The 14,815-nt window shown below is 44.8% G+C and overlaps 1 protein-coding gene across 8 annotated transcripts in view; it reads right to left on the bottom strand.

The window, feature by feature from the left end:
- adgrl3 (adhesion G protein-coupled receptor L3) overlaps positions 1–14,815 on the bottom strand; it is a 618,558-nt gene that overhangs the window by 127,462 nt on the left and 476,281 nt on the right. For all 8 annotated transcript variants that reach the window (XM_033018411.1, XM_033018412.1, XM_033018413.1 and 5 more), the window contains one exon: positions 2,063–2,353. In XM_033018411.1, coding sequence (XP_032874302.1) covers positions 2,063–2,353 — 291 coding nt within the window. The remainder of the gene's footprint in view (positions 1–2,062; positions 2,354–14,815) is intronic.

The raw sequence follows: 14,815 nt of genomic DNA, 5'->3' as shown, positions 1-14,815 counted from the left end.
GTTTTTGGTCCTGCTGGGGATCCACAGCCCCCTCCTTACCTGGCAAACCAGGTGGGGGAGACGGTTTAGTCGCCGATTATCCGACCATGGAGCAGGAAGCACGGGATTACATGGTACCCGTGGCGGGGGGAACTCCCCCCGACCTGATCAATAACTTCCCCATTCAACCTCTAACTTCCCCCATTCATTCAGTGACCTTTATTTACAACATACCTCCATGGCCATGCAGTTTAACCCTGTCAGAGATGACACGAGGTTCACAAGATTAATTCCCGGGTGGGACTGTTATATGTTGAAAGAATGGAGCGACCGTGCTTGTATATACTGGAATTTAGAAGGATGAGAGGGTATCTTATTGATACATATAAGATTATTAAGGGATTGGACACATTAGAGGCAGGAAACATGTTGCCGATGTTGGGGGACATAGTTTAAGAATAAGGGGTGGGACATTTAGAAGGGAGATGAGGAAAAACTTTTCCACCCAGAGAGTTGTAAACCTGTGGAATTCTCTGCCTCAGAATGCAGTGGAGTCCAATTCTCTGGATGCTTTCAAGAGAGAGTTAGATAGAGAGAGTTAGATAGAGCTCTTAAAGATAGTGGAGTCCAGGGATATGGGGAGAAGGCAGGGACGGGGTACTGATTGTGGATGATCAGCCATGATCACAGTGAATGGTGGTGCTGGCTAGAAGGGCCGAATGGCCTACTCCTGCACCTATTGCCTATTGCTTCACTAACAAAACCTTTCCGAGAATCCAACACATTTTTACCAAAATTGTTGAGGCATCCCTTCAATGTAGAGACCATAGATAGTGCCTGAATGTAAAAACAAAGAACTGCAGATGCTGGTTAATGCACAAAAGGACACAAAGTGCTGGAGTAACTCAGCGGGTCAGGCAGCATCTCTGGAGAATATGATTAGGTGATGTTTTGGGTCAAGACCCTTCTTAAGCTGAAGGGTCTTGACCAGAGACGTCCCCTATCCATGTTCTTCAGAGGTGCTGCCTGGCCTGCTGAGTTACTCCAGCACTTTGTGTATGATAGCACCTGAATCACTACTCATTACATCCACAGAGTTGTGAAATACAGAGCAGGAAGATTTTCCCAGCTGGGCTTATCCTCCACTCCCAATGGGGGAAAAAAAAAGCTAAACTAATATCATAGATGGAAGTCTGATGCAAACAGAGAAGTTAAGTTACCTGAAGTTTCCGAAATCATGTTAGAGTTAATATCTGGTTTACAGTTTAACCTTGTTATCACGGACCGTGTAATAACTGATTTAGGATGAAATCTGTTGTAACCGAGGCGTCTGTTCATATCAGGGACAATCAATTTAGTTCATTGTTTCACCACAAGTGGTGGGTCACAGACACGGAGCATCATAATTCCACTGACTCAAGGGTAAAATTTACCGTATCTTAAATTTAAAGATCACCACGCCACAAGTTCTTCTATCATCTACAATAGGTAAAATAAATTATAGTATGTTCACTTTTATAAAATGTATTTACAATGTTTAAAGTATTATGTATTTTGCGTCCTGTCCCATTTATTACGTGCATTGTTTAGTGTATGTTTATTGATCGTTTTTCCAATACAGTAAATATTTAATGGTTCATTGGTATCTCCCCCCCCCTTCCCCCACCACCTTACACATTGGCGTAGCAGTAGAGCTGCTGCCGTACAGCGGCAGAGATCCAGGTTCGATCCTGACTATGGGTTTGGAGTTTGTCTGTTCTTCCCGTGACCGCGTGATTATTTTTTTCAGGTGTACTGGCTTCTTCCCACACTCCAAAGATATTCAGGCTTATAGGTTAATTGGCTTTGGTAAGTTGTAATATATTGTCCCTAGTGTGTAGGGTAGTGCAAGTGTACGGGGTGATCGCTGGTCGGCGTGGACTTGTTGGGCCGAATGGCCTGTTTCATGAAAGTCTAAAAGTCCCAAGTCTTCTTGGTTAGAGTGGACAATCGGCAATAACGGACACCATTCCCTCCCTCCCATGTGGTCCGTTACAATGAGATTAGACTGTATGTGCTTTAACCGATACGAACGACTTCTTACCCACTGTTCCGAGAGGACATGGTCTCTTCGTGGTCTCGCCTGGCTGGGTTTTGGGCCAAGATATGTCTCGCTTGTCTGTAGATTCACAGCACTCTGGAATCTCCGGAGGGGGCTGGGATACTTTTGGTGTCTTCATGGTGGTCCTGTGAATTAACAGAGGGATCTCGGGTGCCACCGTTATGGTCGCCTTGGCTCTCCTTCCTGAAGCAGGAACAGTTGTGGTTGTGGGACTGGACATCACAACGTTGAATCTTTTGGTAGCTTCCATGACAAATGAGGAAGATGTTGGTTCTAAAAGAAAGATCCAAGATTAGGGATTAGCTTGTAACAAACAGTACCAAATGTGCATTGCAGTTTAGGTGACTAAATAATTAATATTCAATTTTATTCCAGGTGACTAAACCATGAGAGAAATAGATTGGGTCAACACAAAAAGTCTCTTGCCCATAGTAGGAACATCTAAAACCAGAGACATGGGTTTAAGGTTAGGGGAGGAAGATATAAACCTGAGGAGTAACTTGTTTACACAAAGGATTGTGGGCGTATGGAACAAGCTGCCGGAGAAGGTAGAGGCAGGTACAATTGCAACATTTAAGAAACATTCAGACATATACATGGATAGGATAGGGTTGGAGGGATATGGGCCAAATGCAGGGTGGTGGCACTAGTGTAGATCAAGAGTGTTTTATTGTCATATGTGCCAGATAGGACAATGAAATTCTTACTTGCTGCAGCACAACAGAATATGTAAACATAGTACATAACGGATGAAAAAATAGTTCAGTGCGTATATATACACATGCACACACACTTAATAAATAAACAAATATAGTGCAATAACAATAATAGTCTGTTGTAGTTCAGAGCTTATTTGTTCTCGTGTTTAATAGCCTGATGGCTGTAGGGAAGAAGCTGTTTCTGAACCTGGATGTGACAGTTTTCAGGCTCCTGTACCTTCTTCCCGATGGCAATGGTGAAATGAGTGTGTGGCCAGGATGGTGTGGGTCTTTGATGATGTTGGCTGCCTTTTTGAGGCAGCGACTTTGATAGATCCCTTTGATAGTGGGGAGGTCAGAGCCGGTGATGGACTGGGCCGTTGTCACAACTTTGTGCAGTCTTTTCCGCTCCTGGACGTGTTGGTCGGTGTGGGCATGTAGGGCTGAAGAGCATGTTTCCACGCTGTATGACTCTATGACTGTCATTCACATCAGGATCATTTTAATTAAGATTGCACCCAATTCAATTTCGGCCATTAACTCAGCGGAGAAGAAATAACTTCAATTTGGTATCAATGTTGAGGAATTTCACTCAGTTTTGAGATTTGAGGTTTCACTATTTTGTCAATCTTGCAAGAAAGCAACAAAAGACTAATAAATAGTACAGCTCTTCCGAGAAGCAACTAAGCCTTTAGGCAATACATCATCACTTTTCACCAAAACGGGCTCTTCAAGTATGCATGAATGTAGTGACTCTTGCCTCACATACTACTTCACGAGTGCTCAAATATCTCTTGGTATTTTTTGCATCAGCTTTTCATTATATGTGAGACAATGATCCAGTCCATGCTGGTGTGCAGCAAAGCTAGACAGTATTCAGGCATTGACTGACGTGTGGCAGTAACATCCATTCAATAAAAGTGCTGACCAAGACCCGCTCTTAACAACAGCCACCTCCTGGCGATGACCATCTTCAACACGTGACTATCTCCATCCTATGACCATCTCCGCCACATGACCCTCACCAACCTACGACCATCTTCACCCTATGAGCATCTTCACCCTATGACTATCTCCACCCTATAACCATCTCCACCACATGCCCATCTCCACCCTATGACCATCCTCACCACATGACCATCTCCATCCTAAGACCTTAACTCTATCACCATCTCCACCCTATCGACCATCTCCTACAAGTGTATCTAACACCAACCCTTCACAGTCAATGTAATTCCCATCAGCAAGTCCCTCACACCCAACATCCTGGTCACCATTGGTCACCTGATTACCATTGATCAGTATCTAAACTGGACCAGCTACATAAATAGAGTAGGCAGGTCAGGCTCCACCAACTGCACCACTATGCCATCCCAAAGCACCTTCTACTTCATGACGTGGCTACCAGACACAGCCTTCTGTTTGCAGAGTCTTGCAATGTTCAGGGAACATTTCTGAGCAACTGGCAAAATTTGCCATGCAGTTTCGAACAGTTTGCAGTGCGGATGTTTAGCTGATAGCTTCACAATTATATCACATCAAATCCTCAGGATTCATTAACTGGTGTCAATAGTGATAAAACAGCAGTTGCTCAGTTACAAGACTGTGCGTAAGACAAAGATTATAGAGTGAGAGGAAAAGTGAGAACAACACCCACAAAGGTGCCCATCGCAGAGTTTGTGCACCAGCAGCTGTGGAACGACCATTGTGCTGCTCTGAACAACGCACACCTTTCGCTGAGTAATTAGATCACATCTTTGCCGGCATCTGTTGCAATCTACGCTTCCTCAAATGGTGAGGCTGAACAGTGTGCTGATAGTGTGACTGCCAACAGCCGCTCAATCTCTGGACCTGTCGCTGTTTAACGCTCAAACTGCAACTGTGCCCAGGAGCAGGTTGATCAACTCTCACTTTAACCTTTTCAAGCTGTGCTAACAATCGCTCTCCATTTCCAGGCTGCTATGGATGTGCAATTCAAGCACTAACCATGAGATGTCAAGGCATTTTAATGGCTGATGGCTGGATTAAAATAGTGACATGTTTGTTCGCCCAGAGGGTTGTGAATCTGTGGAATTCTCTGCCTCAGAAGGCAGTGGGGGCCAATTCTCTGGATGCTTTCATGAGAGAGTTGGATAGAGTTCTTAAATATAGGGGAGTCAGCGGATATGGGGAGAAGGCAGGAACGGGATACTGAATGTGGATGATCAGCCATGATCACAGTGAATGGCGGTGCTGGCTCGAAGGGCCGAATGGCCTACTCCTGCACCTATTGCCTATTGTTTTAATAATCGTTCGCCTTCCAAAATAGAATCATGGTGGAATAACTCAGCAGGCCAGGCCAGGCAGCATCTCTGGAGTAAAAGGATTGGTGACGTTTTGGGTCTGGACCCTTCTTCAGACTGAAGGTAAGGGGTGGGGAGGGGGAGATGATGAGTTGGAGGTGAGAAAAGACCGGGAATAATCAGGGCCAGCCACAATGACCTCAGGCTTGACCCAAAAGGTCACCCATTCCTTGTCTCCAGAGATGCTGCCTGTCCCGCTGAATTACTCCAACATTTTGTGTCTATCTCAGGCAGGAACGTGCCTGGTAGGGTCATTGTTGACCAGGGAAGGTGTGATCTCAAGAGAAACAATGTGGAGAACTGTGGAACTGGTAGAATGACTAGGGAGGGGAATGGTGGCAAGGCAGAAGGGGGAGGGGAGGGGAGGGAAGTATGAGATGAAGTTACGTAAAATTAGAGAAATCGACGTTCATACCGTTGTGTTGTAAGCTACCCAAGCAATATACGAGTTGCTGTTCCTCCAATTTGTGTGTGGCCTCATTCTGACAATGGAGGAGGCCCAGGACAGAAAGGCCAGTGTGAGAATGGGAAGAGGAGCTGAAATGGTTGGCCAACAGTAGATCCCGTAGGCCTAGGCAGACTGAGCATAAGTGCTTTGCAGCAAAGCAGTCGCCGAGTCTCTAATGACATTGCTTACTTCTTTTTTCTGCCCTGTGTCCAGAGATGATCAGGATGCAACACAATATTGCCTGACCATCACAAGGTCTCAACAAATGTAACCCCACTCCAGAGGGACTTAACTTCACAAGCTACTTGTCATTGCCGACCTTTCCACAGAAGATAAATCACACAAAGTTTTATGGGAAGTTTGTACTGCAGATTCCTGATCAACATCACACACTGGATCCGTACAATTCAAATTCATTTAACAAACCTTTCTAAACCAGTTATCTAAAGCGATTTCTGCAATCCATTTACTGGACTTGAATTCAGGTGTAAGTATTTCTGCACAAAATGCACTGCAGTTACTGAACCCGAGACAACAACCTGTACTGCAAAATCACGTTTGAATAAAATTACTTTAAAATTGATATAGTCAATGCAGCCGTTTACAAATTGATTCGTCTGAATCGGGGACCGAGTGCTGTGTTCCATCAACTTTTCTAAAATGAAACTTGACCACCTCCTCGACAGAAAATGAAATGCCGAGAAAAAACCCCAAAGTGGTCGAAATCGACAGGCCACTGTGATTAGAGTGATGGCAACAATTGAACATAGACCATAGATAGTGCAGCACGGGATTCAGCCCTTCAGTCAACAATGTTTGCGCCGAACAAGATGCCAGGTTAAACTGATCTCATCTTCCTGTACATGATCCATATCCCTCTATTCCCAGCACTTCCATGTGCCTATCTAAAAGCCTCTTAAACACCAGTATCATATATGCCTCCACCACCATCCCTGGCAATGGCATTGCAGGTCCCCACTACTCTCTGTGTGAAAAAAAAACTTCCGCCACACTTCCGTTAATGAACGCTCTCCCTCTCACTTTATAGCTCTGCCCAGTATCGTTGGACATTTCCACACTGGGAAAAAAAGGTTCTGACTGTCTACCCTCTCTATGCCACTCAGAATTATTATATAGTTCTAACCAGTCTCCCCTCAACCTCTAATATTCCAGAGAAAACAATCCAAGTCTAGAAACAATGAAGCTGGAAAGGGTACAGAGAAGATTTACGAGGATGTTCTGAGCTATAGGGAGATGTTGAGTAGGCTGGGATTCTATTCCTTGGAGCGCAGGAGGATGAGGGGTGATCTTGTAGAGGTGAATAGAATTATGAGAGAAATAGATTGGGTGGATGCACAGAATCTCTGGCGCAGAGTAGGGGGGATCGAAGACAAGAAGACATAGGTTTAAGGTGAAGGGGACAAGATTTCATAGGAATCTTAGGGGAACATTTTTCACACAAAGGGTGGTGTGTGTATGGAACAAGCTGCCAGAGGGGGCAGTTAAGGCTGGGACTGTCCCAACGTTTAAGAAACTGTGAGACAGGTACATGGATAGAACAGGTTTGGAGGGATATGGACCAAACGCGGGCAGGTGGGACTAGTGTAGCTGGGACATGTTGGTCGGTGTGGGCAAGTTGGGCCGAAGGGCCTGTTTCCATGCTGTATCACTCTGTGACTCTATTAATCCAAGTCCAGACTGAAGCGAAGCAACAAAAAAAACCAGAAAGCTGGGGGAACTCAGCGGATCAGACAGTATCCGTGCAGGGAAATAGACAGAGGGAGTTTTAGGTTGGGATCCTTTCTCAGACTGATGGAGGCTGAAGTTAAGCTATGCCTTTGCAAACATTCTAAACTGGAGGAGATTAACCACAAACCTGTCACCACATTCATAATTGTTTAAATCACTGTTTACCGTAGAATCAATTTATCATCCACAACAGATAAGTGATCAGCATTGATGCCTCAACGGAGGGAAAAGTAACTGGGGCGCGCAATTGGCACCACAAGTAAAGACGAAAGGTATTGAAACATTTCCTTATCTTTGGCCCACCTGCAGGAAGGATGTAATTAAGCGGGAATGGGTGCCGTAAAAATTCAGGCGGATGTTACCGAGACTGAAGGGGCTGATGTTAAAGGAAAGGCTGGGACCTTTTACCCTGGGGCATAAGAAGCTGAGGGAGTGACCATCTTCAGGTATGGAAAATCATAATAGGAATAGATAAGGTGAATAGCCACAGTCTTTTTCCCCATGTTCGGGCTGTCTAAAACCAGTGGTCATCGGAAGGTGAGAAAGTAATGATATAAAGGGTAAGTGAAGGGCAACATTTTACTCAGAGGATTGTGGGTTTATAGACAATAGACAATTTCTGGAAAAAGCTACCAAAGGAAACTTATAAAGGTGCGTACAATTACAATGCTTAACAACATTAAGACAGTACAAGGATAGGAAATATTTGGAGGGATATGAGGCAAACACAGGCTCAATGGATTAGCTCAGGTAAGCAACTTGGTTGGAAAGACTAGTTAGGCTAAGGCCCCCAGTTCCGTGCAGTATAAAGAGGCTGTCCCACTGTACGAGCTAATTCAAGAGTTCTCCCGAGTTTCCCCCGATTCGAATTCGGAGAATTACGGTAATAGCCGCTCGTAGGTACTCGGGGCTCTCGTGGACATTTTTCAACAAGTTGAAAAATCTTCACGAGTCTTCACGAGCTTACCGCGTTTCCCGATTGCCTGCCGTTAGCGTTACGAGCCGCTAAGAGACGTCCCCGAGCTCCGACGTACCAACTTCGTACATTCTACGTGCTTACCACGAGTTTGATTTTTTTTTAACTCGGAAGAGCTCTTGAATTAGCTCGTACAGTGGGACAGCCCCTTAACTCTCTGACTTCAACGGGAAACCATTAGTTTATTTTCAGATCGACTGCAAAACTAGCAGATTCCATCTGAAATTTATCATCCTTCCCTCTGTCAAAATATATAAGAAGACACTTTTTGAGTTGTCAAGAGACACCACATGACCAACATAATCAACATGGCCATGTGTTGATAACAGCATGCAGGTCCCATTTCTCACTCTCTCTTATTATTTGTTTCCAGACAATAATATGCAAAAAAAAAAACACATTTGTACAAATTACAAAGCTAAAAATGTGAAACCCCAAATGGTTGAATATGTTAATGCAACACATTTATGTGGCAAAAAAAGCCATTTTGAAAGTACTGGGAGTGATGAAATAGATTTCAATAACTCTACTCGGTAGCCATTCCAATCATTCCTTTTTCACAACTCCTTAATTTCTCTGGGGCTGTGTGCAGTAGATCTGACAGGAAGCACTTCAGTCCGCAATATTTCAGGTTCACGACCAATCCAAAATACTTTTTTAGAAAACTAAGACTTCTGAAAGAACGAGGGTAAGAACAAGGAACTGCAGGTGCAGGTTTACAGAAGGTCATAAATTCATAAGGAATAGGAGTAGAATTAGGTCATTCGGCTCAACAGGTCTACTCCGCCATTCAATCTTGGCTGATCTGTCCCTCCCTCCAAACCCCATTCTCCTGCCTTCTCCCCATAACCTCTGACACCTGTACTAATCAAGAAGAGACACGAGGAGACAAAGTGCAGGAGTAACGCAACGGGTCAATCCGCATCCCCAGAGAACATAGAGAGGTGACGTTTCACGTCGTCAACCATTCTTCAGGGTCTGAAGAATGGTGCCGATCCAAAACGTCACCTTTCCATGTTCTTCAGAGATCCTGCCTCACCTGCTGAGTTACTCCAGCACTTGTGTGTCCACTTCTGAACAAAAAAGATGATCAGTTTGTGGATGATGAGAAAGCTCTCTCAAGTTACTAAGACTCGGTAAAACAACCTGAGTAAACATAAGCCTTTTTTTTCCTCTACTTGCTTTAATGCAAGAAAATATTAGCATCACTTCCCTGGTTATTGCTGAGCTCATTTCATTCAAATCACAGACTCCAGAACGCTGGCTTCCATGAAAAGGATAGCTGCACAAGAGACTCAAGGAAGCCTGGTTAAAAGTATATTTCCTTCTTTCACCTTTATAAGGTCATAAGTGATAGAAGCAGAATTAGGCCATTCGGCCCATCAAGTCTACTCCACCATTTAATCATGACTATTCTATCTTTCTGTCTGAACCCCATTTTCCCGCCTTCTCCCTATAACCCCTGACACCCATACTAACCAAGAATCTATCTATCTCTTCATTAAAAATATCCATTGACTTGGCCTCCACAGCCTTCTGTGGCAATGAATTCCACAGATTCATCGCCCTCTGACTAAAGAAATTCCTCCTCATTTTGACCCTGAAGGAACGTCCCTTGATTCTGGGCTATGTCCTCTGGTCCTAGACTTTCCCACTAGTGGAAACATCATCTCCACTTCCACTCCATCCAGGCCTTTCACTATTCGATAACTTTCCATGAGTTCCCCCTCATCCTTCAGAGATCCTGCCACACCCGCTGAGTTACTCCAGCACTTGTGTCTACTATTGAACGAAGAAGATGATCTGATAAAGTTTGTGGATGACGAGAAAGCTCTCTCAAGTTATTAAAACTCTGTAAAACAACCTGAAGAAACATAAGCGAGTAGAGGCCCAGCGCTGTCAAATGCTCATCATATGTTACTCTTTTTTAGTATTGGTCTACAACATGTTTTCTCCCTGTCTCGTGGATTTTTCTTCACCCCGTCTTACTTAAGGCTGTTGGCCTGGTCCATGCTCATAGGGTGGGAGTGAGGAAGTGTGTTGTGACAGAGGAGGGGAGAGGGTGCGTGAGGACATCTTCACAGATTGTACATAGAACATAGAACAAAACACCAGTGGTGCAGGCCCTTTGGCCCACACTGTTCATGCCAAACATGATACTAAGCTAAACTAATCTCCGTCAACACGTCATCCGATGCTCCATTCCCAACGTATCCATGTGCCTATCCAAAAGTCTCTTAGTTGTCTCTATTGTATCTGCCTCCACCATTACCCGTGGCTGAAACTTCCTTGGCACCCACCAATCTGTGTAAAAAAATAATTGCCACGCTCATCTCCTTTTCAGCCACAGATAAAGGCCTCGAGGTTTCTACAAATATCATAACTTTTGGATCGAAGAGGAGGGTGGCACAGTGGCGTAGCAGTAGATTTGCTGCCTTACAGCATCAGAGACCCGGGTTCGATCCTGCCTATGGGTGCTGTCTGTACGGAGTTTGGATGGTCTCTCTGTGACCTGCGTGGGTTTGCTACGGGTGCCCCGGTTTCCTCGTACAGGTTTGTAGGTTAATAGGCTTCGGAAAAATTGTAAATTGTCCCTAGCATTTAGGTTAGTGTTAGAGTATGGGGTGATCGCCTGTCTAGGCGGACTCGGTGGGCCAAAGGGCCTGTTTCCGCACTGGAGGTCAAAAGTCTAAAAAATACAAAGTGATCAGCAGATCAGGCAGCAATCCCTGGAGAACATGGATAGGTGTTGGGGCCCCTCTTCAAACTCTCCCTCCACTTGGAACATCAGGAACATTTGGCATGGAGTGGGTTACATCATGAACTGCAGACCATCCCGCCGGTGGGAAGGAAGGAAGAAAATGGAGGAATTCACAACACCAGCTCTGATTTTAATGAAGGCAGAGGTTTGGGGGCTCCTGGTTATATCAAGCTTCATCAACAAGTCGGGACAAAACATAACAACGGGGCTGTGAAAATATCAAAAGACAACAAGCTCAGAACAGCCACTTGGGAAATTAAATACACTGATTTAATGGAAAGTTAAATGTCAACCAGACAGTAGCCAGGCAGCTTTCGTTTGCACAAATGAGGCTTCTGTTTGCCTTCCACCGAAGACGGCTCTAAAATTAGCTTCATTGGGTGGTGGTTTCTGCCGCTCACAACAGCACTGCAAATATTTAATCTTAATTTTGCACAACACATCTCACCATTACTCTCACCCTTAACTTATATCTTTGCGTAATCTTTTTTCACCATAAGATTGAGATTGAGTTTCCTCGTCCTTCTTCACAGCTCAGCGAATTAATAGCATGAGCTCTCTATGAATATTTTTCACACGCCGTTACAATGACCACGACCCAGCGTGGCTTTGCATCTGCGGCAACGTGTCATGAATATTCAGCATTCCAACTGCTTGACTTTTTCTCCGAAACAATGGAGTCCCCAGTGTGATATCTTATTATTTACCTTCATCGGCTGGTATAACCGTTTTCTGATTTGTTTAGCTTAGTTTTGTTTATTGTCACTTGTGCAATCAAACTGTACAACTTCTCCCCCATTTGCCTTAGGGTAGACTAACTTCCCTCCCACCCCTCCATCCCATTCCCTACCCCCCTCCCCCCCCCCCCCCCCCCCCCCCCCCCCCCCCCCCCCCCCCCCCACATTCCCCAATCTTTGCACATCCCCAATCCTTTCCATTCGTCACTTTAATTTCATGATTCATATATTTTGTGTTTCATGACTGTTGGCAGATCAATTTCCCTCCTGGGATAAATAAAGTTATATCGTATTGCTTCGTATCGTATTGTACCGAGGAACAGTGAAAAACGTTTTTGTTGCGTGTTACCAGTCAACAGAAAGACAATACATGCTTCCAATTGATCCATTTACAGTGTAGAGATACATGATAAGGGAATAACGTTTAGTGCAAGGTAAAGCCAGGAAAGTCCATTCAAGCCTAGTCCGAGGGTCACCAAAGAAGTAGATAGTAGTTCAGCACTGCTCTCTGGTTCAGTTGCCTGACAACAGTTGGGATGAAACTGTCCCTGAATCTGGAGGTGTGCGTTTTCACACTTCCATACCTTTTGCCCGATGGTAGAGGGGGGAAGAGGGAGTGGCCAGGGTGCGTAGGTTCTCAACAGGATTCATGGGAATACATTGTATATTTAGAGCCTGAAGGGCCTGTCCCACTTTGCCATTTTTTTTGGCGCCCGCAGTCACTGAAAAACCATCAAGTGGTACGACAATCTACGCCAGGGTACGACACAGTTGACGTCAAGCTGCAACCATCTGCGCCAGCAGACGTCACCATTTCCAGGACCTCAACAGCGACAACATACGACAGCACAGACGTCAAACAGCGACAGCCGAAGTCAACATACGTCCACCTGCGACACGATGCGGTAAGATAATACAGGCTGCGTCACTGTCTACGACATCGGAGGACAACAGGTTGACGCATGATGATGCAGGCTGTCGCAAAATGAATTAGCTGAGGTCATGACCTTGTGTCACCATGCGTCACCGGGCGTCACCCGCATGACAGCATACGTCAGCGTGCGACAGGGCGCACGACATGATAAGACACGCAGGTGTCGCGGAAAGATTTTGAACATTCCAAAATCCAGCAGCGGCAAGGAGACACCGCGCGTCATTACATGCGTTACCCAGCATCACGCCACGTCACGTCACGCCGCGACAACCGCTTTTCAGGCTGTCACCGAAAATGTCGCCCAAGTGGGACAGGCCCTTGACTTTCAGGAAATGCAAGAGCGACGGAAGATATTTATCAAGGCCATGATGTTCCCGCTTTATATGGAGGTCACACCAACGGTGCCATTCGACAGAGTGCTTCCAATCGCAAAACCCAGGTTAAAGGCAACAGGCCAGCTCAGTTCCCATCCTCACTTTACTGGGTAGTCTGCTGTCAGTGGGAGCGAGGAAAGGGGTGCTGGAACTATCTTGACAGCCCAAAGCTTGGGAGGAGTAAAAATAATCTGTCCTTGGTATTGTAGACACAAGGAACTGAATAAGGGTCCTGACCCAAACGTTGCCTATCCACCTACTTCAGGGATGCTGCCTGACCCCCAGAGTTACTCCAGCACTTTATGTCTTTTTTTTCCTGATATTGCTTCTCATTGCCACCTAGTGACCGTTGTTGGAAAGTACATGTTGGTAACACCTTTTCTCGCCTCCAGCTCGTCACCCCCCTCTCACCCCGTACTTTCAGTCTGAAGAAGGGTCATCCATCCTTGATTCTCCAGAGATGCTGCCTGACCTGATGAGTTACTCCAGCACTTTGTGTCTATCTTTGGGAAAAAAACAGCATCTGCATTTCCTTGTTTCCACATCTTGAAAATGTTTAAGTTCTGTTCATATGTTGGTGTCCGAGATTTTACTTCCTCTCAGCTGAACTTGAGCTGTGTCAATATTCAGTACGGGAATGGCTCCAATTGTTTCAACTGACCTGAACAGCAAAATGAATGACGTTGATAAGCCTTGTGGTTTAATGTACTTCCAAGTTCTATTTACAATGTCTGGTCCTCTCGCAGTGCATCTAAAGAAGGGCCCCGACCCGAAGCATCACCTTTTTATGTTCTCCAGAGTTGCTGCCTGGCCCACTGTGTTACTCCAGCACTGTGTGTGTCTTTATTTTGTTTTGTAAACCAGCATCTGCGCTTCCTTGTTTCTGCACCATTATGCTTAATGTCAGGTTCTACAGTCAAGTGCACAAGGCTATTTGTGATATTCTGCACATGGTGTTGTGAACCTCTGCTTTACCCATTGATCCTTTCAGTTAACTAATGAAGAAAACCTTCATGAATTCTTTAACTGACTTTACATGGCCTTCCGTCAAACCTTCAGTTCTGTTTACTAATGCTTTTTCTCTGGCATGGACTGAGTCGAGTACCAGATACAATCAATTTCCTCATGCATTTTTCATTCATGGAACTCACATTTTGCAGTAAAATGCATAACATGCACATCAATTCCGAGCTGAACCTACGTAGTCCTGGAACTTTTAATCAGCATTTAAATTATATTTTCGCTAAAGGCTCTGCTTTCAATAGCTTGCAGTCAAAGACAAGCTTTTTGTATGCATTCAATAAATACTAAAGCATTAGTAACCAAAGATTAATTAGATCAGAACCACATTAATCAGTTCTTTTTGTTTCCTATTACAAGTTGCCACATTTATTATTCCACTTACAATTTCTTACTTTTTCCGCAGAACTGCCAGGACGCTCAGAACGGGGGGAACTCAAAAGACCTGTTGAGTTTTTTCGACCATTTATTTGTTGTGGCCTCGAAACACTTCATACCTCTCCCATTGCAAACCCAGCATGTTCAGTTTCAAATGACTGCCTTTTGGGAGAATTAGATATATGGACAACATTTTCTGAGAGACTATGAGTGGCTTGTTTTAATTAAAAAATGATAATCCCTTCTCAACTCCCCTTGCTTACCTCCATTCACTGCAGCAAGTTCAATCTGGCTCAGCTCTAAACTTTTGGTAACAGC

Source organism: Amblyraja radiata, chromosome 3, assembly GCF_010909765.2.
Source record: "Amblyraja radiata isolate CabotCenter1 chromosome 3, sAmbRad1.1.pri, whole genome shotgun sequence".
Taxonomy (NCBI): Eukaryota; Metazoa; Chordata; class Chondrichthyes; order Rajiformes; family Rajidae; genus Amblyraja; species Amblyraja radiata.
The sequence above is the reverse complement of the archived record's forward strand: the minus strand, read 5'-3'. Positions and strand labels throughout refer to the sequence as shown.